The sequence below is a fragment of the Petaurus breviceps genome, unplaced genomic scaffold (genome assembly GCF_028583685.1).
Source record: "Petaurus breviceps papuanus isolate PSGF00001 unplaced genomic scaffold, PetGlider_PUasm1.0 187, whole genome shotgun sequence".
Classification (NCBI taxonomy): Eukaryota; Metazoa; Chordata; class Mammalia; order Diprotodontia; family Petauridae; genus Petaurus; species Petaurus breviceps.
Genome location: NW_027185799.1, coordinates 8030509 through 8058135, shown reverse-complemented (window position 1 = coordinate 8058135; position 27627 = coordinate 8030509). Strand labels below are relative to the sequence as shown.

General features: G+C 35.9%; 1 protein-coding gene across 1 annotated transcript in view; it reads left to right on the top strand.

Annotated features, from left to right (window-relative positions):
• RAD23B (RAD23 homolog B, nucleotide excision repair protein) overlaps window positions 1–27627 on the top strand; it is a 101768-nt gene that overhangs the window by 52299 nt on the left and 21842 nt on the right. Inside the window, exons 5-6 of the mRNA XM_069090631.1 lie at window positions 21713–21768; window positions 25404–25531. Of these exons, the coding sequence (XP_068946732.1) occupies window positions 21713–21768; window positions 25404–25531 (184 nt within the window). The remainder of the gene's footprint in view (window positions 1–21712; window positions 21769–25403; window positions 25532–27627) is intronic.

Here is a 27627-nt window from a genome sequence, read left to right as displayed (position 1 = left end):
GATTTCTTTTCCCTGTTTACCTTCTCATGCTTCTCTTGCTTCTTGTATCTGAATGTCAAATTTTCTATTCAGCTCTGGTTTTTTCAGCAAGAATGCTTGAAAGTCCTGTATTCCACTGAATGACCATATTTTCCCCTGAAACAGGATACTCAGTTTTGCTGGGTAGGTGACTCTTGGTATTAATCCCAGCTCACTTGACCTCCGGAATATCACATTCCAGGCCCTTTGATCCCTCAGTGTAGAAGCTGCCAGATCCTGGGTTATCCTGATTGTGTTTCCACAATATTCCAATTGTTTCTTCCTGGCTGCTTGTAATATTCTCTCCTTAATCTGGGAATTCTGGAACCTGGCTGTAATATTCCTAGGAGTTTTCTTTTTGGGATCTTTTTCAGGAGGTGATCGGTGGATTCTTTCAACCTCTATTTTGCCCTCTCGTTCTAAAACATCAGGGCAGTTTTCTTTGAGAACTTCCTGGAGGATGCTTTCCAGGCTCTTACTTTGGTCAAGGCTCTCAGGCAGTCCAATAATTTTTAAATTATCTCTCCTGGATCTGTTTTCCAGGTCAGTGGTTTTTCCCATGAGATATTTCACATTGCCTTCTATTCTTTCATTTGTTTGGATCTGTTTAACAGCATCTTGATTTCTCATAAAGTCATTAGCTTCCATTTGCTCCAATCTAATTCTGAAGCAATGATTCTCCTCATTGAGCTTTTGAGATTCTTTTTCCATCTGGCAAATTCGACTTTTTAAGGCATTCTTCTCTTCATTGCCTTTCTGAGCCTCTTTTGCCATTTGAGTCAGTCTGTTTTTTAAGGTATTATTTTCTTCAGTCAGGCTGTTGACTCTCATTTCATAATTTTCTTGCATTGTTCTCATTTCTCTTCCCAATTTTTCCTCCACTTCTCTTATCTGCTTCTTAAGGTCCTCTATGGCCTGTAACCAGCTTGTATTTTCCTTTGAAGCTTTTGGTGCAGGAGTTCTGACTTCACTGATTTCCTCCTGTTCCATGCCTTGCTCCTTCTTATCCCCAAAATAGGAGTGTAATGTTGGAATCTTCCGTCTGCTTTGTTTCCTTTGCCTGCTCATTTTGCCACTCAATGATTTGACTTTTGGGCTTTTTGCCACAGTAGGACTCTGCCACCAGACAGGGGAGTTTTCGTCCCAAACGCTGGGGTTTTCTCAGCTGCCGGAGGTATTAGATGGGTGCCCTCTCTGAGGTCTCCACACACTCTGGCAAGCTGGACACACACCCCAGGACCTCCACCCTAGACTGCAATCCAGATCCAAGCAGGTTAAAGCAAGAGCGATGACCCCTCAGACTGGTGCTTGGTCCCCCTACACTCTGCAGGCCAGGAGCTGAAGCCGCCACGTGGCGCTGGCAGGCTGTGCCTGTGTCTCAGTGGTTTCTCGCCCCGGGGGTAAAAGCCACGCACTCCCACTTACTGGGTCCCAAAGTCCAGAATGCACTGGCCTCTCACCTTGTCCTTCGCGTCTATGTGTTGATAAATCTGGAAATGGCCACAGCTGCTGCTGATCTGGAGTCCCTCTGGCAGGCGGCTGGTCAGGCCCGCCCTGGGGCTAAAGCCTCGGTGTGGGGCTGGGCTCTGCTCCCAGAGCGCTGGGCTGGCCGATTCCTGCCGGCCTGCTGGGATGTTCTCAGCGGGAGGTTAGCTTCTCTGTGTCATTTTGTGGGTTCTGCAGCTCCAAAGTTTGTTTAGAGTCCCCTTTTTACATGGATTGGAGAGGGTGGAAGCCGGAGCTGCGGGAGGGTCGTGCTTCTACTCAGCCATCTTGAGAACATTCGATCTTACACCAGAATCTCAGCAAATCTTTTAAGGATAAGATAGAAAATAGCTTTAAGATAGAGAATTTTTGGATTTTAGAGCCACATATATCACTAAGTATTTGCAATTGGATATGAGGCCCCAAATGTCTTTGTAGATAATGTACAAAATTAAGTTATTTTCACTGCCATCATTAAGTTTTGTGCTGTATGACCTTAGATAAGACTTTGAGCCAGCTTTCTAAATTATAAAATAGGAATAATGGTTTTTTTGACAGCATGGCATAATGAAGTGCTAGAATTGGCATCAGAAAAATCTGTGTTAAAATCTCAGCTCCAAGGCTGTCTGGCTCTGTTGTCCTGGATAAGTGATGGGAGACAGGGAGAGAAAACTTTCCTGTAAGAAGTACCTTAAAACCTATCTAATAACTCATAGATATATTGTAGATTTCTCAATTTGAATACAGCCTCTCAACAATATTTTTTGATAGATCAAACAAGATAATGTATGAGAGTTTTGTAAACTGCAAAGAACCATATGCTTAGAAACCTATTATACTCATCCTGTGACCTGAAGCCTGTCCATTATAAATTTGATCTTCTACATTCCTTTTTCTTGATCATTATATTTGAAAACCAGGTTTCTGTGAATATGTGCACACATACTTACTATTGGGTTTGGCATTAAGCAAGGTAGAGGAATGTGAAGACTTGGAAAAATTATTGCAAGGACATTTTTGGAAGAAAGCTTTGAGCTCAAATCTATACTGCCAGCATCGAGATAGGGGATTATGGATTTTATTTTGTTTTTCATATAATTAATTAAAGAATGTGATATAGTTCATATATATTGTTAGCTAGTCTTCACTACCCTAAAATGATTCCTAAAAATAATATCATGGGAACATTACATCTAAAATGATCTGCAGCTATCATTGTACCTGAATCAGGTTGTAGTACCCTAACACCCTTTGGTCATATATTTCCTTACCCAATGGTTAAATCTATTATTCGATGTATTTCCACTTAAAAATACAGAATATTAAGTGAAAGTCTATTCATAAAACTTTTATTTGCTATCCATTTCGTGTTATTACTAATTTCCCTTATTCAGGATTTAGAAATAGAAGTTTATTAGATAATAGTGTTACTACTGCATTTTGACTAAGATTTCAAAATATGTAGCACATTTGGAACTTGCTAGAAAAAACTAATGTGTTGTAATGAAATATCAATAGTTTCTGTTTTATGTATCAACTTTACTTGTAAATACATTTTTATATCCATTATCTCCTTTGATCCCAACAGTATTACTTTGTGATATGTAGCAGTGTCTTCCATACTCTATTTTTAATAAATATGTTTTGAGCTGAAATATTATCTCCATTTTACATGAGAAAACTAAAGCTAAAAGAAGTCTCATTCAAGATTGTGAGACTTAGAAGATTGATCTGGTCTGACTAGAGATGGAGGATCTTAGAAGTAATTTGGACTTGACATATTAGGAAATACAGAGACATTGAAGCTTCTTGAGTTGAGGAGTCAAGTGATAAGTTGTTTTTGGTTGGTTTTTTGTTTGTTTGTTTTTAGTAAGTCTTATAGAAAATTTAGTTTTAAGCCTGGCAACAGTATAAAGGATGGATTTTACATCTGAGAGACTGTTTTAAGGATTCTTAACTGAAATTTAGGTAATTTGAGTTGGTGGGTCCATTTGGGAAGAGATAAGTTTGATATAGTGAATCTTATATTTGAAATGCCAATGGAAATTCAGTAGGCAACTGAATAAATAAATTTAGAGTTCAGATGAAAAGATTAATCTGTAAGTATTGACATAGGGAAAATACAGAACTGGTAAACCCTACAGGAGTCTAGGAGGGTTGGGTTAAGTTATAAATGAGAAGGGGAAGTACAACATAAATCTTTACGCAGCCACCAGATGGCCTTTATCAAAAACTATAGAATACTTATTTCACATTATTTTATTGTATTCTTCCTCCATTTAGGAGGTCCTGAGTTCTCAAAGGCTATGTATTTGGTGTATTGATCAAGTGATGAAATTCTTGGCCATGGTAATTCAAGAAGAGTGTCTACTTGGGCATGATAGGAGCTTACAATGCACATGAATAAAATTTCATATTTTTTAACTCTTTGAACATGTTAATCTTGGTGGCAAGGCAAGACTGTGGTCCATAGATTATGTAAGTTTTCATGCTTATGTAAAATTTTTTGTGGGTAGAACCTGATTTTAGAAAACATTAAATGTCAGGCTAAGAATTTTTTCCTTGAAACAGTAGGGAGTCACTCAAAAAATAACATTAACTTGAGTAATTCCTAATTGCTTCTAGAATAAGATGCTAAGTCCTTGTCCTGCAGTTTAAGCCACCAACCCTATATTTGGTTCCTACCTACCTCTTAAGACATAACTTTTCATAGATTCTTCCTACCAAACTGGACTTTCAAGCATTATTCCCTGAGCTCAATTCTTTGAACCATCTTTTGTTTCCATGCATCTGCATAGACCATCACCTGGAGTGATGCCTGCAGTGGAGCCTGGAATTTGCTCTCTTTTGTGTTAGGATTATTATCTTCCCTTGAAGTATAGCTCAGAAGCTTTCCTTGACGTGTCTCCATTCTTTCCTCAGATTTTTCTAGATCTTTCTTCTTTGTTGATTATCACAAACTACTTTGTATTTTATTGTTCTCTACATATGTCGTGGTCCTCTTAGCATCTTTACATCCATACTACCTGAGAAGGTAGGGTGGTATAGTGGACAGTGTTAGAATTGGAGTCAGGATGACCTTGTTCAAGGTTCTTCCTAATGTCTAGCTAGCTGTGTAACCATGGGAAATTAACTTAACCTGTCTGCCTCAGGCAACTCTCCAAAATCTTAAATTTTAAGCAGAATTCACTTTGCTAGTTGCAGTCCGTCTTGGGTGGAGGAGGTTTCTGCATTTTAATTCTCCATGTGAAATTACACATCCTTGATACATCCCCAATTACTAGCATAGTAATTTGTACATAGTAGGCACTTAATAAATTTGTTGCATTTTATAGTTGAGGAAACTGAGGCCTATAGAGATTAAGTAATTCACCTAAGGTCACAAAGCTAGTGAGTACCAGTTATCTTGATAATTAATTATCTTTATGTATATTAGAAAAATCTGGGGGAGAAAATTATCGTTTTTGGAAATGGATACAAGTTCATGTAAAGGTAAGGTCAGCAACCACCTTCACTTTAAATTTGTTACTGGTGCAGAAAAATGTTGGATGGTATTGATTTCAAATATAATGAGCCAGGGAATAGGGAAAGAAAGAATAAGAGAAGTTAAAATCTGAATGTGGCCGAAAGAAAATTATTTAGGTGTAATGGTAGAGTACTATAAAAATTTATTTAAGTATCTTATTATTCAGATAATTGTGTTTTGTTTTTTTCTTCTGACTTCATTATTTAATAAGGTGTTTATTCTATGGAATTTCTTACTGATTTGTTGAATGGAAAATAAAGTAATGACTCTAGACAAATGAATGGAATAGATTTTCATTGAATATACCCAGGTGTAGTCGTACATTAACAAAATCATATCTTCTTTCTTACTACCGAAATTTTATTATTTTTTACTCTTGAACTGGAAGTTTAATATAGTTCCAAGTCCTGTTAATGTAGGGCTTTCTTTGAAATCACAGAAGGGATTTTAAAACAGCTCAGTTAATTACTATATTATCTATCATTATTTTTTGTTCTTTATTAGCAGTGATGGTTGAATTAAGTTCAAGTCCATCACTACCTGTTGTTCACACAACAATATTCTCATGATAAAAAAAAATTCTTATTATCCTCCATTTTAAACTTATTTCCACGGCAGTGAAACTATAGTGTCATATGTAGCTAGATCCTGACTACTTGACATAAAAAAAAAGAGATGCAGTAACAGAAGGATTATTAAGTTGAAATGCGAAGGTCAGCATGGAAGTGATTATATATATTTTTTTGTTTTTGTATGCAGAAAATTATTTTCTATGACCACGGATTGTACTCTTCACTCCCACCTATGTTAAAATTGAATGCTATTAATCACAAGGGACACCAAGCAAGAACCTTCATGTAGATTCATCACACTTCTAGGAATAACAAATTAAAAAAAGTTCATTTCTTAATGGTAATATGTCAGTATCATATCACTGTGTATGATAACATACTCAAATTAGTTCTATTGTCTAACTTTGAAATTTTGTAGAGGTACAGACTGAATGAGTGGACCTAAAGAAATGTTATTAATGGTCAGATTTCTTCTAGAAAGCAGGTTTGTGGTCCTGCAAAAACTCTAGGAATCTGTTTTGACGTTATGATGTTCAGTATTTTTAATTAGTGACTTGAATGAGGGCATAGATGGCTTGTTTGTTGAATCTTTGAATGACAAAAAGATACATTTCAGCAGTCTAGAATAAGAGCTGAATAAGCAAGATTTAATTGGGATAAACATAAAGTTACATATGTTGATTCCCTAAATCAACCAATGCAGAATGGAAGAGGCATGGTTAGACAGCAGTCCTATGAAAAAATAAATTCGAACTGAAAAAGAGTAAACAATGTAACAAAGCAGACAAGAATATTAGGATGAATTAAGAGAGGTGTGTCCAATATAAAGAAAGTTTGTCCTACACAGATCCCATCTGGAATATTCAGTATTAGGCACATTATAGACATATATATGAAAATAGGAGTCTCTCCCTAAGAGTGCAGCCAGGATGGTATGAATACTAGAAAATATAGCTATTTGGATACTAGATGCTATTCTACTTGAGGAACCTTTTAAGGAACTAGAAAAGAGGGTATTTGAAGAATTAGACTTCTTATGCTTGGCCCCAAAGGAAGAGCTAAGAGCAAAGGTTGGAATTGAAAGTAAAGGTTTAGATATCGTCAGGGAAAACTTCCTACTAATCAATAGTTAGGAGTTTCCTACCAGTGGAAGGAATGGGCTACCTAGGAAGGTAATAGGTTTCCCCATATTGGAGGTCTTGAAGATATGACTGGTTGACCAAACTTGCCAAGTTTGAGAAGATAGTCTTATTCACATAAGGGTTGGAGAGCCTTTCCAACTCTGAGATTCTGTTATTTTTTAGTTACTGTACTGTATTTAATCAGCAAAAGAACCTACTTTTCCTTGAGCATTTTTTTTTTTTGCCAGACCTTAGTGTATGAAATATTCTTTCTCTTTGAAAACTTAGTTTTACTTCTTGAATTCCCTATTTGAAATGGCCCAATTATAAACAAAGTTTCCATATATTTGATCTCTTGTTTTGTGTATCTTGAGGTTTAAATATTAATATTCGCTAAAGTTGCTTTTGTTCATTGAGTGTTAGAGGTGGGCATTTACTTGTATTAGAGTGGAGGAAAATGTTACCCTTTGATTTGGTCTTCTATATATCATCATTTCCTCCCCTTCTTTTAAGAGCACAACTACATTTAATAGGGCTAAAGCAGTCAGAGTACAACTTCGAACTTCTGAAAAAAAACAAGTATGTACACATGAAGAAGGGCCAGAGAGGGATAGGACCTTCCTTTGGGGAATAAAGTAAACCTCTGGTTCTTTGTATATTGAGAGACCCTTTGTGATTTAGGGACTGCTTCAAAATTTTTTCTTTCTAATTGTTATTTTTAGTTTTGTCCATTCATAAACTTAGTTTGACAGTTCATAAACAGTAATATGTTTTTGTTAATCCTATTTGGTTTTAGATATCAATTTATAATTTCTGTTAATAATTGATGATTTGAAAATTTTTTAAAATTCCTTTCTCTGAAGTGATTTTTTACTTAATGGAATTATATTTTTAATTAAAATTTAGAGACGTTAACATAATTTTAGTATAAAACTTATATTTAGTTTTTTAATACTAAACATAGTCTTTTTAGCAAATACTGTTTTCTTTGTATTCTATAAGCCATCCTACACAGAAATAAGAGAGTAAAAAAAGTCTTAGTATTCTTTGGGGCCAAAAAACAAGAGAAAGGCACTTAAACAGCTTGAAAACATACTAATAAAAAAATTAATTAGTAAAATTTACATTAGTATAAGTAGTGCATAATTAATCTTAATTAAGGGAGGAAGCTTGATGTAGTATAACATATATTAGATTTACAACAGAGATTTCAATTTGATTCCATTTCTTACTACCTCTGGGATTTGAGATGAGTCGCTTCACCTCCTTACTTAACTTATATGTGACATAAGGAGAAGTTCCTGAAGTCATTTCCAGCTCTAAATCTATTATCTTTTGATCACCCCCAAAGAATTGATTTTTCTATGTGAGTTTCCCTACAGAGCTATGGTTAAGGGAAGTGTAGATCACAAGTTAGGCCTAGAACAACAAAGAGTATTTAATTTTTTTTTTTTTTACATATAGATCAGATTTCACCTTTTATGAACTTCACAAAAGTATTTGTTAGTGCAACTTTCTTTTAGAGGACCATTTGTTGGGTATGTTATAGTAGGAAATTTTTTTTTCATGTATGGGTTAGACTAGATTGCTTCTGAGATCCTTCCAACTCTGAAATTCTGTAATTCATTGATAATCTTCTCAAGTTTCTCTGAATTCAAGACATTAGTCTTAATGAAGAATAGGGATATTTATTCTGTGACTAAAAAGGAGAGTGACTGGTGGTCATGGTTAGAACTTTGAAGGAAGGAGTTAAAATAATTTCCTTCAGAATGTTAAGTAGTATTTTGTTGTAAGTAGAAGGAGGTAAAGATTTAAGTTTGGGGCTTAAAAAGCAGAAATCCACAATCTGTGTAGAATGAAATAATAACAGAGTAGAAAGAGTGAACATTAGTGAGGATTGTAGTTTTTTTTTCCTCTTAAAAATAATGCTTGGTTTTTAAATTGCAGTAATAAAGATTTTTTACACTTAATATTCTACATATTAAATTTTTTTCTAAAAATAAAATTAAACAATAAAATTAAATAATTAAATATAGAATTAGAATTAAATAGTAAAAAATTAAATATGTAGTAGGATGGGAGTATTTGTGGCTTATCTTATGCTTTTTTAAATTTCTTGTATATTTTTGTGATTATCATTATGCATTCAGAATGTATGTTTTGAGAGCTTTTGTTTTATTACCTTTAAGTTGTTTTAATACCACCAAACTTTCCATCAGTTGAATAGGATCTGGTTGCTTGTACCTTAAATTTAATTAGCATGAAGAGAATTCATGGTTGTATGGAGAGTTAAGTTAAATTTCTTAAATTTAGCTTTTGGGTTAAACTTGTTAAAATTTTCTTTCTCTCCTTAGTCATGTTTTCTTCTGCCATACTATATTCTTCTAATGGTATGGTACCATGGAAAGAGCACTGACTCTGGGTCAGGACTTGCAGTGAGATCTTACCTCTGTCACTTACTACTTCATCTCTGTCTAGCTCAGATTACCTTCTCTGTAAAGTGAAGAAGTTAGATTAAACAGTCTCTGGGGTCTCTTCCATCTCTAAACCTATGATCTTTTGATCGAAAAAGACCTTCATTTAAGTATACAGTGGAGAACTAAGGGAAGAGATATCTTTGTTGCTTTTCTTGTTTTAATAGGCATAAAAATATATATTCTATTTCACATCACAGTCATTTCCATATCTGTTGCCAGCCTTCCCTTATAACAAAGAAAAACAACTCACCAAAAGAGAGCCCTGTCTGATATCCTCTGCAAAGTTCTATATTCTTACACACCTCTCTAGGGAGGGGAGGGAACCTGAGTTTAGTTCTGTCTTGGTGCTATTTTCACTTGAAAAATTGTAGTCAGTGTGTATATTCTGGTTCTAATTAATTTCTCATCTTTGCACCCATTCTTCCAAGTCTTTTAATTTCTCATTTGCCATTTCTTACAGTAATAGTCTATCATTCATATGCCACAGTTTATTTTATCCATTTACTAACTTCCGTGTGCCCATTTTCTTTCCGTCTCTCTTTTTTTTTTTTTTTGCTACAACAAAAAATGCTGTTTCATATATTTTGCTATAAAGACTTTTTTCCATCTTTGATCTCCTTGTTGGGGATATACCTTGTTTCTTAGGCCCGAGGATAAGAACAATTCTGTAACTTTTCTCATACATTTCCAAATTTTTAAAAGAATGGTTAGACCAGTTCATAGCTTTACCATGGCTGTCATGAAACTAATCTTATATTCTAGTATTTGAATCCATAGTGTAGTTATGTAGAGCTTTTTTTTTTTTTTTAAGGTGTTGTCTCCTCCATTCCCCACCCAGGGTAAACATATTCATTGAAAGAAGATACATGGACAGTCACATAAGAAAAATATTATAATTGGGTAATGGAAAAAAATAATATTATTAGAGATTCCCAGTTTTAGGGAAATATGGTTATAATTAGTATATTTAACAATGTTTTTTAAAAAAGATCAGTAGGCAAAACATCTTGAAGAGAGTTATGCTTCTGTCTTTTTGGAGAGAACAAGACTCACACCATCACCAAATTTATCTTTTTTGACTTGAAGTACAAATTCCCATAGTTTCAGTTATCATTTCTATTCAGATTACTCCCAAATCAGTTACATTTCCTGCCTTGATCTAAGCCAACTGCTTATAGAACATCTCTACCCAGGTTGTCTACAATCATCTCAAGTTCTGCATGTGTAAATCTAAGGTTAGTATGGGATCATTTGAGCTGGAAAGGACTTCAGAGTTTATCTAGGCCAACCCTCTCATTTTAAAGATGAAACTGAGGGCCAGAGAAGTTCAGTGAATTGTCCAAAGTCACACTGGTAGAAAGTAATAGTCAATATATGAGCCCAGGGGCCCTTGACTTGAATGTAAACTGTCTCATCCATTAACTTTCTCATCTTTTTAATCTGTTTATTTTTTTCCCTCTGACTCCCATTATTTCTGTTAGTGTTACCAGTCTTCACCTGGTTCTTCCACATTAGAAACTATTAGAAACTTTGGTATTTGAATTTTTTCCATACCTCATTATAGTCAGTATCTTCAAAGATCAGTCGATTTAGTTTTCCACACTATCTCATATATCTTTTACTCCCACTTTAGCCACCCTGGTACAGGCCATAATTTTCACCTAACTGAAGTTTTGTATTAACTTCTTAAAAGGTTTTTGTGCCTCCACAAATACTCACTACAATCCACCCTTCATAACATAATTCTTCCTTATGTCATTCACTTATGTGAAAGCCTTTCAGTGGCTTTAAAATTCTGTTTCCTTAGCTTTATATTGAAAGTCCTTCATAATTTGAGCACATATCAGAGTTGTTGGGACAATCAAATAAAGATCATATTTGTAAATGTTTATTAGCACAGTAGCTGGCACATAGTAGCACTATATAAATACTTATTCCCTTCCTCCAAACTTCAGTCTGGTGATATGCCTTCTTTCCAGACTTAATTTTATCTTGTTCTCTACCATATATGGTATATTCCAGCAGAACTACTTAATATTCATAATCTTCTCTTCATACTCATAATTTTCCTGTTTTCAGACCTTTATTCACATTCTTAGTTTGTCTTCTTACACTGGTCCCCCTCGGACTTTTGATTCCCTATTTTTTAAAGTCCAATTCAAGCGACATCTCCATGAATCCTACTTCATTCGTGTCCATCTCCCCAGTCACCGATCTTTCCATGCTTCCATCTACCAGTATCATGTAACCCTTTGTTTTGTACCTTTCATCTTGTTATTTTGTATTAAATAACTTTTATATGGATACAATTCCCTTAAATACTAAACTGCATTAGGGAAGGGACCCTATCTTATCCAAAATGTATCTTCATTTTCTAACAGTGCTGTGTAGATAATTGACTCTTAAAATAATAAATATTTTTTTCAGTTAAACTTAAAAAAAAACTACTTTTCTGTGATGACATTTGTGGGGGGGAGGGCAGTTGTGGTTAAGTGACTTGCCCAAGGTCACACAGCTACTAAGTGTGTTAAGTGTCTGAGGCCAAATTTGAATTCAGGTCCTCCTGACTTCGGGGCCAGTGCTCTACTCACTGTGCCACCTAGCTGCCCCCATGTGATGACATTTTTATTGTTTTTACTTACTACCTTTCCAGTTTGAAATAACTGTTTCTTGTGAGGCAATACTGGAATGAGTCTCAAATTTCTAACTGGTTCATTCTTTGATTTTTCTTTTTATTTAAAATATAGCTGCTTTTAAAAATGGTTTCAAAATTGGCATCTTCTATTATAATAGAATTATTTTCATTTGGGAAAGCTGTCATTATAGGTCACCTCTTTTGTTTTCTCTGAATGGTTTTTATTTATTTGTCTTTGCTATCTTTCAGACTTTATGGGCACACAGAATCTCAGTTTAATGAATACCATTATGATGTCCACTTCTATGTAATGAGGATATTTCCACATCCTGGCCAATAGTCCATACTAACATTGCTTTGCTGATGTGGATACAATAATAATTCACTTATTCACAGGCCGCCTATGCGGCAACCTCAACTATCCGGAACACCACCAAGAACCTGGCAGTGAGCAGGAAAAAAAAAAGAGATGTTTGAACAGTCAAAATAGGTGTCATAACGTCCATAAGGCCTTCTACTCATTGGAATATTCCTCATACTCTCATTCAAAACCCATTTGCTTATCTGGGGACACACTTTTAATCAGCCTGGTTTTATAAAGGGCCTCCTTTTTGGTAGGAACATTGATAACAGCAAGAAGTGACAGCAAAGTATAACAAAGATGATATAAAAAGCATGCAGAATAGTTGGGGTCGGGGGAAGCACTACCATTTAATTAAAGACAAATAATCCTGTAAACCTCAGTGATTGTGCTTCTATTCTTCTAATCCCAGTACAGTAGAGTAATAATTTATTTGCGTCATTATTACCCTAAGTCAAAGAAAGGGTTAAGCACTCTGTTTAAGAGGTTGGGGAAATACAAGATTACAGTTATACAGGGAGATAAGAAAGACTTCTTTCTAGAATGGTTAAATTTTTTAAATTGATACTTTACTTGGTGAGCTTAAGTTATATAGAAAATTAGCATGTGAGAAACTCATTTCTCTGAAACTGAATAGCCTAAATTTAAAAAAATTTAAGTCCTATTCTACATTTATCCATTTAACAAGGATAGTCCTTTTGATGGGGTATTTTAGCATTTGTTTTTGAATAGCTGTTAAATTGAATACCAATACAATTTATTTCTTTCAAAATGTTGTGTTGATAGTTTATGGTTTTATGAATTTGTATAGTTTGGGAAAGTTAATGGTTGTTTTTTGACAAATGTTTCCTGTCTATTGCCAACCAACCTGCAAAATGATAGGAAGTCCGTTATCCTAGGGTAGAGACAGTAAATTAAGTGCTTTTGAGAATTTTCTCAAGATTTTTTGCCTAGAAAATTATCAAAAATTATCAAAGGATGTTTATCTCAAGTTTAACTTAGTTTACATGTGGTAATTTAGAAAGCAACTGACATAACACGTAAATCAGAAATGATCTCAGATTTTCTCTCTACTCTGCACAGATGTCACAACCTCATTATTATATGGTTACCATGGCCAGACTGCTAATACATCATTTAACCCCTTATTGCATTTATATATAGTTATAACATATGGGCAAAATAGTATTTACAATCCTAATAACTTTCCCTTTCTACAATATTCTTTATAATTTTCTATTAACTATTGCTTCATACCTTATGCTTGATTTATATCAGGGGATTCAGAACTAGTTTCTCTTCTTGATCCTCCTTAACTTTTTTTATATCTTCCTTTTTTCCTTTCTCTTTCATTCCTATAATTCTCATTTATTTGATGATAATATAAATTTGGGTATTACTGATTGAATAACATCTTATATTGCCCATCTTATTTTAAGTTAAACATTTCATATATCTTTTTATTTAAAAAAAATAAAAGACCAAAAAAATTAATGTTATTTGTATGAGCCACAATAGAAAAAGATGCTTCCTGGTCCAGCTTTTTATGAGAAACCTTTGACTACTCAGTGGACCAATATATTTCCATTTCAACAAATTTTTTATAAGTATAATAGTTTGGGTATTAAGTTCTTATACAAACTGGAGTCTTTACTATGTTAGTGTCTTAAATGCTTTACTTTTCTGGCTTTTCAATTTTGTCTTAATTTACATCTTATGTTAAAGGACATAAGATATAAATTCCCTATTTTCTGATTGATGGTGTGGGTGTGTGGGCTGGTGGGAGGAAGAGTTCTCTCATTTGTAAGTCTTGCTAAAAGAAAGTAATAAAAGCTCTAATAGGACACAATAAAGTCTTAGTCTCCTAACCATTAAACCTTAGAATGAATATATTATCACAACTGGTTCTTGATCATTTAGTTTTGGAAGCAAATTTGTAGTCAAAGACTATCTTACGGCCTTGGAATATTTGCCAATCAAGTATTTTTTAGACAGGAAAAATGTTTTCCTTAAATAATGTTCTGTTACTCCCCCCAGATATATACTTTGAACCAGCAGCAACTGTTCATACTAAAGTCTTTTTGGTAAGAAATAAGAGAAGTTAACTAAGGTGAAGGAACTTTAACCCTATCTGAATATGGATAGATCCTCTCCACCTGCTTGGTGACTCCAAGCTATCACTGCCTTCTTTACTATATCCAGATTTTCATATAACGTTATAGGATTCAAACTATGTGGGGGGTGGCTAGGTGGCGCAGTGAATAGAGTACCAGCCCTGGAGTCAGGAGGACCTGACTTCAAATTCGGCTTCAGACACTTAACACTTAATAGCCATGTGACTTTGGGCAAGTCACTTTACCCCACCTGCCCCTCCAAAAAAGAAAAAAAACCTACATGGGGAAGATTTTAGAATACTCAGCATTAGCTTTAAGTTTTCTATAGCTGCCTAACACTAACCTTCTGCTTAAGAGCCGTTAAGACCAAAACCTGAAAGAGAAAGAGTGTTAAGCCCCACAATTTACCTTTCAGCAAGTACCATTTGTTTGATGCTTGATTCGTATATCCCTCCTCAAACTTCCCATGCCTCCACCTCAACCCACTCGGCTAAAAACCTTGTCTTATTCATTTTGAGCTTCTTCTTCCTCATCTTCTATCAGTCAAATACCTTTTGCTACTGTCTCCTGCCTCACCAGTCTACTTTGTTCAGTCAGTTCCATTTCATCCTGTCTCCTTCAACATCTGCTCTGTCATCCCCACTCTTTATTCACTTTCATTCTCTCCCTGTTAGGTATCTTAGCCACCAAATCCAATATCCTTTTCTCAATCTTCATTCTTAACCTCCGTGTGCTTTGATATTATTGATCACTCTTTGATACTCTCTTCTCTAGATTTTCAGGACACTCTTTCCTGGTTCTTCTACCTATATGGATTGCTTCTCTTTCTCCTTTGCTGGATCCTCACCATATCATGACTTTCTACTATAGGTGTTCCTCAGGGTTTTTTCTGTGTTGGACCTTCTCTTACTTCTGTTTATCACTTGGTGATCTCATTAGCTCCCCTGGATTTAATTGCCATCTCTATGCTAATGATTCTCAAGTCTACCTTTCCTGCCCTCCATCCAGTATCACATATCCACATGACTTTCAGACATCTCAAACTGGATGTCCAGTAGACATCTTAAAATCAATATGTCAAAAAACCGAAGTCATTATCTTTCCCCTTAAACCATCCCCACCTCCTATATCCTGCCAGTCCCTCAAGTTCACAACCTAGGAGTTTTCCTTGCCACTATCTCAACCCCACCATCCCCATATCCAAGCTGTTGTCAAGGCTTGTTGATTTCACCTATGCAACATCTCTTTGCTGTAGTGCAGACCCTTATTATTTCACACCTGGACTATTGCTGGTGGATTTGCAAGCCTCAAGTCTTTCCCTATTCCAGTCCATCTTTAATTCAACCATTAACATGATTTTCCCAAAGCACAGGTCTGACCACATCACCCCTCTTCTCAGGAAACTCCAGTGGGTCCTTATTGCCCCCAGTATCAAAGACAAAATGTTCTGTTTTATATTCAGAGCCCTTCATAATGTAACCCCCTTTTACTGTTATGTCCCCACTAAACTCTTTGTTCTAAAGGAAGCCTTTCACAACCCTCCTTCAGGGCAGAGATTGTCTTTTGCCTCTTTTTTGTATCATTAGCACTTAGCACAGTACCTGGCACTTAGGAGTTGTTTGTTGATTGATGAAGGGGAAAAAAGCTCCTGCCCTGAAATATAAGTATCTTAGTGAGACCTTAATTAATAGTATTTTTGAAGAGATCTTAATAGTCATGTAATCCAGCCTCCTACCTTATATTCTTTCTTCAGGTTCGCATCTAACTTTTTATAGCACTCTTGTTGTCAGGAAATTCACTACCTCATGGAATAACTACAATAACTAGAAAGTTCCTTCTTTTGACCCTAAAGACAGTGCGGTGTAATAACCAGTTTAGGTAGACCTGGGTTTAAATCTCATCTCTGACTCATTGTCTCTCTGACTATGCAAATCATTTAACCCTTCAGTGCTGGAAACAACACTAAGATAATTTGTGGAGCCAAGTTAATCTCCATTGATATACCAGTAAAATTACAGACAACTTCTTTTTAAAAAAATTTTTCCCCTCTTTTGGCCAGTCACATCACACTTGTGACTAAGGATTCTTTAAGTTTCTTTGTATGTATGGGTGCATATTGTAGAATATTTGCATTTATCTCTATTGAAATCTTAATTTAGAAGGTTTTTTTTTAAGGACTTTTTAGTTCTTGAGTCAGACATCCACTGCATTATAAATGAATGAAAAAAGCATCAGTTGCTTACAATTTGCTGCGCGGTAGGAATACAACTCCAAGAGTAAACCATCCATCCTCTTCAAGGTGGTAACATTTCTAAAGGAAGAGACAGTGTATATACAAGGTTTAAACTCTAAATTAGGAGGAAGTAGTCCATAGGGTACAGCAGCAAAGAATCTTAACATTTGCACTGTTAAAATCATTTGTCTTTCTCATCTTTATTTCATTTTCAGAAGTGTATGCTCTGTCCACATGTAAACCCTTAAGCGTATACTCTCAGGGGAAAAGCAGATATAGGTGTAAATATATAGTATATGGAAAGAGGTATTTATGTATGAGGGAGGAGGGGAGAGAACGCACGTATAAATATTGATAGAAAATAATGCCTCAAGAAGGCTCCTAAATAATTCCAGTTGATGTGATCTTAATATATTGAAGAAAGTGACATTTGAACTAACCTCAGAAAAGGAAGATACCCTTAAGGAGGATTTCTTCCACATGGAGGAAATGTCCTAGAAGAGGGCATACATAGGTACATAGCTAGAAGTCCAGTTTGACTGGAGTCTGTGGACCGTGAAAGGGAGAAAGGAGTTCGTGCTGGGAAAGTAGTTGTGCCCAATCGTAGAAATTGTTGAATTCCAGGTTAAGAAGTTGAAACTTCACTTACCAAAGTAGTAATAATAATAATAAGACTAATAAAATTAAAAGGCCTGGTGGTGACACCATTGATTTTTATTTAATACTTCTTTTTTGACACTCTTATCATACCAGCATATGATCTAAAATGCATCAACCTGAAATGACTTTCCCAAATGAAAAATGACTGCTCAATAGATATTGAAAGAATTAATAAATAATTATGGGAGAGGAGACATGCCATGGACATACACCAACTATATAACCTTTACCCAAACTTTCCTTAGCAGTTAGAGCTATCCATACTGCTTCTCCATAGCAAAAGCAGTAGCAAAAGTATCTGCACCATATTGTGACTGGCTGATATTCAGGTTAACAAAATTATGATCACGAAAGACAATGCATAAAAGTAGGGGATCAGGAAGACAGTACCCAGCCAAGAGCATGATGATCCTGGAGTCCTAAATCAAGCAGAGCAGGTTATGGGAAATGAAGTGATGATTGGAAAGTTCTGGACCCTCTATAAAGGGAGACTTTGGGAGGAGTTGTGCTGTCCCTCTAATCAGAAGGGAGAAGCAGCTGAAGGTGTTTTAGGATGATGAGGTTTCAGATGATGAGTTTATCCAGAGAGAGGGTTTGTCTCATTGAAGTCAAGAAGAGAAATTGTTAGGAAATGAAGTTAGCTGGAAAATTCTTGAGTTCATTTCCAGCCTTTTTTATTAGCTATATGATCCTACATAAGTCAGTTACCTTCTGTCTGCCTGGCTTTCTCAAGTGTAAAATGGGAATAAAAATAGCGATTATCTTACAGGGTTGTTGTGAAGATCAAATGAAGTAATATTTGTAAAGGGGAGCTTAGCACAATTCCTGACATACAGTAGGTGCTTAATAAATTATTCCCATTCCTTTCTCACTTCAAACTATAAGCCTATGACTTGGTCATTTCATTCCTGACAATTTCTGTGAAACATTAAGTGAAAGTGATTACTAAAAAAAGACAAATGTGGCTTCAAGAGTAGGTCATACTTGAGTAGTGCATTTCTTTTTCTGACATAATTGGGAGACTGAGAGATCAGAGGAGTGTCATAAGCAATAGTGTATCAGGATTTTAAACATGGTGTTTGAGTCACTCGTGATAGCCCTTTCAACAAAGTAGAGAGAAATGAACTACATAATACCATGTTTCCCCGATAATAAGACACTGTCTTATTATTTTTTTGGACACAAAAACACTAGAGGGCTTATTTTCAGGGGAGGGCTTATTTTAATGAACATTGACAGCAATTTTAATAAACAGGTAAATGTGAACAAAAAAATGTACCTTTATTCAATAATGAATTCAATAAAGAACAGGATGACGCGTTCACTGCTGCAGCTCTGATTGGATGCAGCTCGGAGCGCGGCGTGCGTTTCACCGGGGAGGGGGGGCGCAGTGCATACAGAGGGTACTGTAATGTAGCGTGTAGCGCAGGGGATCACCTTCACTACAGTAGCAATCTCAATAGGGCTTATTTTCGGGGGAGGGCTTATTTTAGAGGAATCTTACACAGTAAGGGGAGGGCTTATTTTCGGGATAGGTCTTATTATCCGGGAAACACGGTAGTACACCTACAACTTTGGTATAGTTCTGCACTAGATGGATTCAGAACTAGATGCATGGGTGTTTTGAATGGAGGGTCCCATGGATTTTTCCTTGGCCATCTATAATTTGACATTTTTATCTGTGTCCTAGATGAAAACATAGATGTTATATTTATCAAATTAACACATTTGGTGGAGTGAGCATACATATTGGATGTATGCTTTAGGATTCAAGATGAATCTTGACAAGTATACTTTGTATAGTCATAGGTAGTGTTACAGAGAAGATTTGGCTAGACTGTTCTTAACGTAAGAAATCTGGAGGATATAGCAGATTGTAAATTCAGTGTGACTAAGTAGTTGAACAAAAACATGAGACTTCATTAATAGGGGCATTGTTTCCAGAATAACATGGTTTTGTTCTCTTCTCCCCTAGTGTAAGGATTTAACAAATACTTTAGATATACTTTATCTGGCTCTTGTTGAGGATGGGATTTTGATAGGGTGCTTACTTAGTTTTGGTTAATATAAAGCATCTCTTAGTATTTTCATATTCATGACGTGAATTGTGTTAATAATACCTATTATAGTGTCTGAACATCAATATTACTGAACCTAATAATAATTTGACATGATTTGGGAGATGAGTATTTTGATTTTGCATTCAGTGGCTTGATTTCAGATTCTAAAAGACCTTGGGGTCAACTGCAGCATACATACCTATCAGCAGAGAAAATAAATCATGAGGAAAAATGGTACAGAAATGTAGCTGGTTAATAAGAGCATTCTATTCTTTTCCGGCCTCTCAATATATGAGGTCAAAAAGGGGCAAATCAGTAATAAGAAAAGGCACTTTGCCCTGATTTTTGTTCTCAGGGATTTATAATTTATTCTAATAAGATAGAATTTTTTATTTTATTTGTTCCAGACATGTGTTTTCATGGTAGGCAGAGAACTCCCACTGTGGAATCGCCACCTATACAGATTGTCACTTCATATGTAACTTTTAGTCTTTAGAATTGCTTAGGGCATTGAAAAATTAAGTGATTTGTTTGTGTTCACCTAACCAGTGTATGGTAGAAGCACCTGAATCCAAGGCAAGCCTTTTATCCTCACATCTCACTGTCTCAACATAAATATGTATGTATGTATGTATGTATATTTTGACATAAATATGTACAGATAAATAGACTTTCATAATGACTGCTGTAAGGAAATTATTGAGTCAAATAGAATACTAATTATTGGGTTGCTGTGCCAAAGAAGGGGTTTGGTTTTTTTTGGAGATGACCCTTGATAAATAATTTACATAAAGAAAGAGATGTATTTCAGTGAAAAGGAGAAAGGCATCATCATTTGGGATGATGTGAGTAAAAGTTTTGACTTGAGGGACACACCCTGGTTATATATAATGTGCAACCTAGGCAAATAGAGATTGTTTAAATAGTTTAAATAGTAAGTTATACAAGGAACCACTGTAGCATTAATAGGGGCTTGAGGGTAGCTGAACAAGTTATGGTATGATTGTAATAGAATACTATTGTGCCTTAAGAAATTATGAACATAAGGAATTTGTAGCAATTTTGGAAAACTTGTTTAAATATATGAGCAAAGTGATAGAATCAGGAGAATAACATATACAGTAATATAAAGGGAAACAACCCTCAAAGACAACAAAATTCAAATATAACCCCCATCTTTCCTAAGTTCTTGTCCTCTGTCACTAACTATCTTTTGGTACATTTCCAACTAGGTTCTGTAGAGATCTCAAACCTAACATATCCAAAACAATTCATTATCTTTTTTCCCTGCACCCCTTCTTTATAATCCCCTACTTCTGTTATGGGTAACTATCCCTCCCTCCATGTTTGGGTTCACAACCATAATTGGAATCATCCTCAAATCCAATCAGTTACCACATCTTTACAGTTCCACCTCCACAACACCTCTTGTTCACCCCCTTCTCTCCATATTATAAATCCACCAACCTATTTTAGACCTTCCTCACCTCTTACCTGGGCTTTTGGAATAGCTTCCTAATTTGGGCTTCCACCTTCTAGCCTGAAATCTCTATAAACCATTATCTACATGGTGCCAAAGTAATCTTCCTCAACCAGAAGTCTCTGAAGGACACTCAGTGGCCTCCTGTTGCCTCTATGTTAGTTTGTCATTACAATCCAACACCATTCTACCTCTCCAGCTTTATTTTATGTTCCCCTCCACACATAGACAGTGTTCTAGCCAACCTGGCCTTCTTGCTGTACCTACAAACACAGTATTCCATCTTCTGTCTCAGTGTCTCATGCCTGGAATCACTCTGTCTACTTCTGTTAGGATTCCTTAGCCTTATTCAGGACTCAATTCGTAGGTCATGTCCTGTGGAAAACCATCCTTAATTCTTGTAGGTTAGGTGTTTTCTCCCTCCTTTTACACAGACACACAAGAGACAGACACAAACACACACACACAATTCTATTGAGGGTAATCGTGTAAACTCCCTGAAAACAGCGACTTTTTTGTTTTTGTTTTTTTGTATTCAGAAATTTTTTATAAGCTTGTCTTATTTTTCCAACTGGATTTAAAGTTCCTTATGGAAACTTGATTATTTTATCCTTTTGCCCTTACCCAATAAGTAATTCAACAAACATTTAATAAATATCTGCTCTGTATATGGAAAGTATTTGTTAATTTCCTAGATCATGTGAAAGAGTGATAGCTTCTTAAATTGAGCATGCCTTTCTTAGGACTTCAAAGAACTCTCCCAAAAAGAGGATAAGACATAAAACTTTTCTATTAGTCCATGCAGAGGCTATTTTAACTTCGTAAAAGAATTTATGCTTCCCTAATTTTATTTGTAAAGAAAATATGTTATGTGGTTGAAATGAATTTTTTTCTTTCATGTGTTAAATATAGCTTTTGTTTACTTTCAGTTTTATACATTTGTATAAAAGTGTAATTTTTCTTGTTACAGTACCCTTGGTGATTCCTCTCGGTCAAACCTTTTTGAAGATGCAACAAGTGCTCTTGGTGAGTTTTTGCTTATTTTCCTTTGTTTTTGTAATTATGAGAAAATATAACTTCTTAGGAGCTTCCCATATGATAGTATTGATTTATGATGGTATTACTCCTATTTACTTAATAAATAAAAGTTTTATAATTAAATCTTGATCTACTATAAAGGACCTTGCCATTTAAAGGAAACCTGCCAATGAATACTTTAAAACAAGTATCTTCTGCCTAATTGTACAGTTTGTAAATGAGCATTTTTATGTATCACATTTTCTTGGCAAGAAGAGTTGCTTACTTAAAGAATAGTTTAGGTTGCTTTCTAAAATCTGATGCCTGACATAAAAATAAAAGATATCAATAAAAATGGGATGTCTGTTTTTAATAAAATCTAATGTCTGGGAAAAGTCATCTTTAAATTTAAAGAATAGTTCTTGGAGGGAAAAGAGCTTATAAAGTGAGTGAAGAAGTATTTGAACTTCTTTTCAGGTACACAGATTCTTCAAAAATAACTTTCTCCTGTTACCCCAAACCAGCCTGTGTGTCAGGGTATATTGGTAACTTATTAGAACTTTTGAGCTTAGTACTGTACATTTTATGAAAGTACATTTTACCCAAAAAAAGAAGTCTTCTAACATGCCACATATAATACTAAATGTTAATATTTAAGAATTATCTAAGGTGGACATCATAATAAAGTAGAGCCCTCCCTAGTACCCGAAGATTGGTTGTCAGTATCTCCCAAGTACATTGCCTTTTCTGAGACAGCTGTCACCCTAGTTCAGACTCCTGTCACTTCACACCTACACTATTGAAAGAACTTCTGACTAGTTTCCTTGCCTCAAGTGTCTTACTTCTTCAATCCCTTTACTGTTCTGCTACCAAAGTGATTTTCCTAAAACACATGTCAGATCATATCATCTCACACTCATTAAACTTAAGTGGTTCCCTATTATCTCCAGAATCAAATATAAAACTTCACAACCTGACCCCTTCCTATCTCTCTAATCTTCATTGACTTCATTCCCCTCCACATATTTTATAATTAGCTATACAAACCTATTTGCTGTTCTTCAAACATGGAATTCTCATCTCCTGACTCTATGCCTTTTCATTAGCAGATGCTTTTCCTCATGGCTTAATTGGCTTTCTTCCAGCCTCTCTTCAAATCCCATGTTCTGTAGTTCCTTCTGTGACTGCCTATAATTTACGCTGTGTTTGTATACAGATTGGAAATGTTTGGTGAGGGATGCAGTTATGAAAGACTTAATGCCGGAGGATTTTATATTTTATCCTGGAAGAGGGGAATAAGGAACATTACCTGACTGTATATCCCTCTGATTCATCTTGCTTCTCAGCCTCCCAGAGTAAAATATGTATTATTAAATATTGTGCTTGAGAGGTAGCATGACTTAGGGGGAGTGAGCTAGCCCTCTGAGTCAGGAAGCCCTTGTACATCGTTTCCACCTCTGATTCATGTTCTGTGATCCTGGACAAGTCACTTAAGTTCTTCTTGCCCAAGCAGTTCTCAGACAAAAATTGCAGATTAGTTTAGATTAAGTGATCTTAATGGACAGCTCTTTGGGTTTGGAGTCAGCAAAACCTGAATTTGAATCCTGCCTCAGATGCCTGTGAGCTGTGTGCCTGAGACTGTAAGCAAATCATATGATTTTTTTCAGCTTCATCTGTCAGATAGGGATAATAGCACCTAACACAGCAAATGAGGTAACTTATCTGTAAAGTACTTTGAAACATTAAAGCTTTTTGTAAAATACTAGTCATTCTCATTCATAACAAACCATTTGTGTAGATAGGAGTTTCTCACTGAGGGTTCCCTTAAAATTTTAATTCATACTTATTTTATTATTATTATTCTTTAATTGATACTTTAATTGATACTCTAAAATTGTTCCAATTAGCACCTCATTTGTAAATCTGTGCTTCCTTACCTCCTAAACACCTACTATATAGCAAGGCATTGTGCTTTGCCCTAGGAATACAACAACCAAAAATCCCTTCCCTCAAGAGATTGTTCTTGGGGCAGCTAGGTGGCACAATGGATAGAGCACTGGCCCTAGAGTCAGGAGGGCCTGAGTTCAAATTAGGCCTCAGACATGTGACACTTAATTAGCTGTGTGAGTCTGGGGCAAGTCACTTAATCCCAATTCAGAGAGAGAAAGAGAGAGGATGTTCTGTTGGTCTTGAAAGAACAAATAGTTTGGGGTTTTTTTTTTGTTGTTGTTACTGAGGTATGGCCTTTACTTAATCATTAGATTACAACTACTTGAAAAGGCAGGTTTTTTTTTATCTTTTTTGTAGCCCTAGCACTTACCATTATTTGAGCAACATTCAGTCCATGAGCCACTTGTGTGCTGAGAAGGGATGTCAGGTAGCTTGCAAAAAATGTAGAGGATATAAAACAGGCCTGCACAACATACTGCCCCTGGGCCATATGTGCAGACCTGGCAGAGAGCCTGGCAATAGCAAGCATTTAATAAATGCTTATTGGTTTGACTTTTACTAATGAATCCAGTCAAATTTATCAGGCTGAGTAATTCAATTAACTATATTTTACTGTTACTATTTTGACTATCTTCTGTTGCCCCCATATCTTCCACACACACCACCCTTACCTCCCTCCAGTACTATCTTGAACGACAAAGAGATTTGAAATAAGAAAGTATCCAAATTTAGACCCTGAGTTCATGCCCCTGGGATCTTTTATCCTGCAGGTAAAGGATGTGCTGAAACACCAAACATCTATTCCATTGTACAACACCATAGCTTAGAGACCTGGGCAGAATCACCTTAAATCTAATGAAACCGTTAGCAACTTTGTCTTATGTTTCAGTCTTTTTCTCTGAATAGTTTAAAGAGTAATAGGTTAGATACTTGAATAACATTTACCCTCTTCAAAAACATTCACTTTTCTCACATTTATTTGAAATGAATTACTGTTGCCATTCCTCTGCCTTACATATAAAAAGTCATTATGGACTATATTACTCCCTTTGTTTTTCTCTCACCTGCCAAATTTGTAGAGAAGGTAAACACAGGTTTTTCATTTGTCTATTTTTTTTTATAATCCAGATGTTAGTGAGGAAAAGCAAAGGTGCTTTCCTTCTTCTCATCAAAATCTTAGGGTTCCCTTAAATATTTCTGAGATTCCAAGCTAAATCTTCTTACTCTGTGAGTCAGTGGTTTGATCTTTTTTTTTTTCCAAAAGGTAACAGAAATAGAACTTTAATTTAGGATCTCCCAGTTCCCTTTGTTAGTATGTCTTTTGCTACACTTATTTTGTAACCCTTAGATTAAATTTCAGTCCTTTAGAATACTAGCTGAATAAATTCAGAAATGAGCTCATGACGTGCATGAAACAATACTAGTTTCATACAGCATGTATGTAATAAATGTAATAATGTTTGAGCTAGAATACAATATATGCCCCTTATCTGGGAAAACTTAGTTTCCTTGTTATGTTACAATGCAATTTAGTACAAAATGTTAGAATTCTTATAATCTAAAAAACAAAACTTAAAAAGAATTGCCAAATCTGCCCTTTCAGTGGAAGCCTTATCAAGTCATTGAATGCATTATGACTTACCAATGCACTTCAATTGTGATCTTCATGCATCCTGCTTTTCTCCCATTTTCAGTGACGGGCCAATCCTATGAAAATATGGTGACTGAGATCATGTCCATGGGCTATGAGCGAGAGCAAGTAATCGCAGCACTGAGAGCCAGTTTCAACAACCCTGATAGAGCAGTGGAATATCTTTTGATGGTGAGTGATTTGTTTCATCTTACTGCTTCCCTTTTTTCATCTTTTTAAAAATCCCTTCTTTTTCTCCTTCCTTCCCTCCTCCCTTTTCCTCTCTCCAAGAATCATCTGTCTTTCTAAAAATAATCCAAATGTATAAGCTTTTTAAGTGTATAGGGGACAGAATCTGGGAAGTGATCTACTGTCAGATTACTTACCTATAAGTTGGTTGTATTCAGTATCTATGTCTCCCATGAGTAGTTCCCCAAATGTCTCACTGTGACTCAGCCTCTTCATTTATAAATAAATGTGTCTCCTCAGAGCCAGTGAGAAATAGAAGGAACCCCATTTGTGGACAGGCATAGTTCTTTGTCCTCCCCTCACATTGTTATTCCTGGTCTATATGATATAAATGATGTTTTGTAACCCGAAGTTAATGTAAAAGGGATGTGATGAGTGTTTGAAGAAGTATCACATGTTTTCTGTAAGGTGAAAAGGAATTGGTTTCCTGCTTTACCATTTCCCTAGAGGAGCTTAGAGGCACTTGATAGTATAGACTTTCAGATTTAGAGGAAATCTGCTATATAGTTGGTAAACCCTGGATTTGGTTCCAGCCTGGCTCTGCTAGTCACCACCCAAGTGGCTTTGAGAAAGACAGTTGCCTCCCCCGAGCCCAAGTTTCTTTAGTCCAACCCAAGTTCAGGAATGTTCTGTAAAATATCCTTGGTGAGTGGTTAGTTATCAAGTGTTTGCTGGGGACCTAGGGAAAATGTTTTAGAAATCATTATCTAGAAATCTGCCTTGATCACTCTCAGGTCATACACCTTTGAAGGAATAGGCTGGCCAGTTCTGATAACTTTATGATTCAGCATCAATTAACCTCTGATCATTCTCAGGTCATACACCTTTGAAGGAATAGGCTGGCCAGTTCTGATAACTTTATGATTCAGCATCAATTAACCTCTGTTAATTATCTCTGGTAAATATTAAGCCTAGACCAACTTTCCCTTACTCTCTAACAAGTTTCAGAGCCATGTATTCTTATCAGTCAGGTACTCAGGGAAAATGCAGACTCATAGTAGTCCTGAATAGAATATTTTGGGAAATCATAGCTGCTAGCAGAAAACAGATCCTTTGAAAACTAAATAAAAATTATTTAATTTACCTGTATCACCGCTCTCCTCATTAGTGCAGATGATTAGGACTTGTTCAGTATGTTCCCCACTTAAAATAGCTATAGAACCTAGGCTCACAGAAAGGCCAAAAATCTATCCATTGTCTCTTTAGGGAACAGTATTCATGTGAAAATATAGCTTACATATTTGTCCTTTGTTCTTTGGAAATAACTAATAACAATTTATTTTCCCAGTATGGAATTAAATGTTTCTTCCTGAATAAACTAGTCAAATCCTTGGGCAGAGGAGGTAGGCATAGTTGACTTACAGTGCATTTTGCAGGATGTTGGCACTGTATCCCTTCCAGTTGTGTTTTTAGTGGAAAAGATTTCCACTTTTCCCTCCAAAATTTGAGTAGAATCTCATTGATTTGGATTTCCATTAAGCCAACAAAAAATCTTAGACTCCTTGACAGTGTAATGGTAATAGAATTTAAAGATCCCATTGTATTGGCTTGGTGAATCCCACTTATGTGATGGACTTGTTGACATGAAAAGAGGGGTCTGAACTGGGAGGAGCTGGTACCCTGGCCAGAACTTTGAGGGCAGCATTGTGGAGGCAGAGAGAGAGTTGCCGAGGGCTAGATTTGCTGAGAGAGAGAACTGCCAGCTGAAGCCACCCAGACTGCTGAGGGCCAGTTGGAGCTGCCCAGTACTTTTGAGAACTGCCACCTGGAGCTGCCAAGAACTGAGGAGGCATGACTGGTGCTGGTATTTTTTCTGTCCGTTTTGATGTTATTTTGCCAGATTCGTCTGCTGGTAAAGGACAATGCTGTTGTTGTAGAGGTCCTGGAACCTTGCTGTTGGTTCAGAAGCCCTGAAGGAGGATTTTCCTATTGTATGCTTACAGAAATCCTGGAGAAAGGTCTTGCTGATGTTTTCAGGGGTCTGGAGACTGTTCTGTAGGCAGAGAATGAATTGATGAGGAATCTGGCAATGTATATTG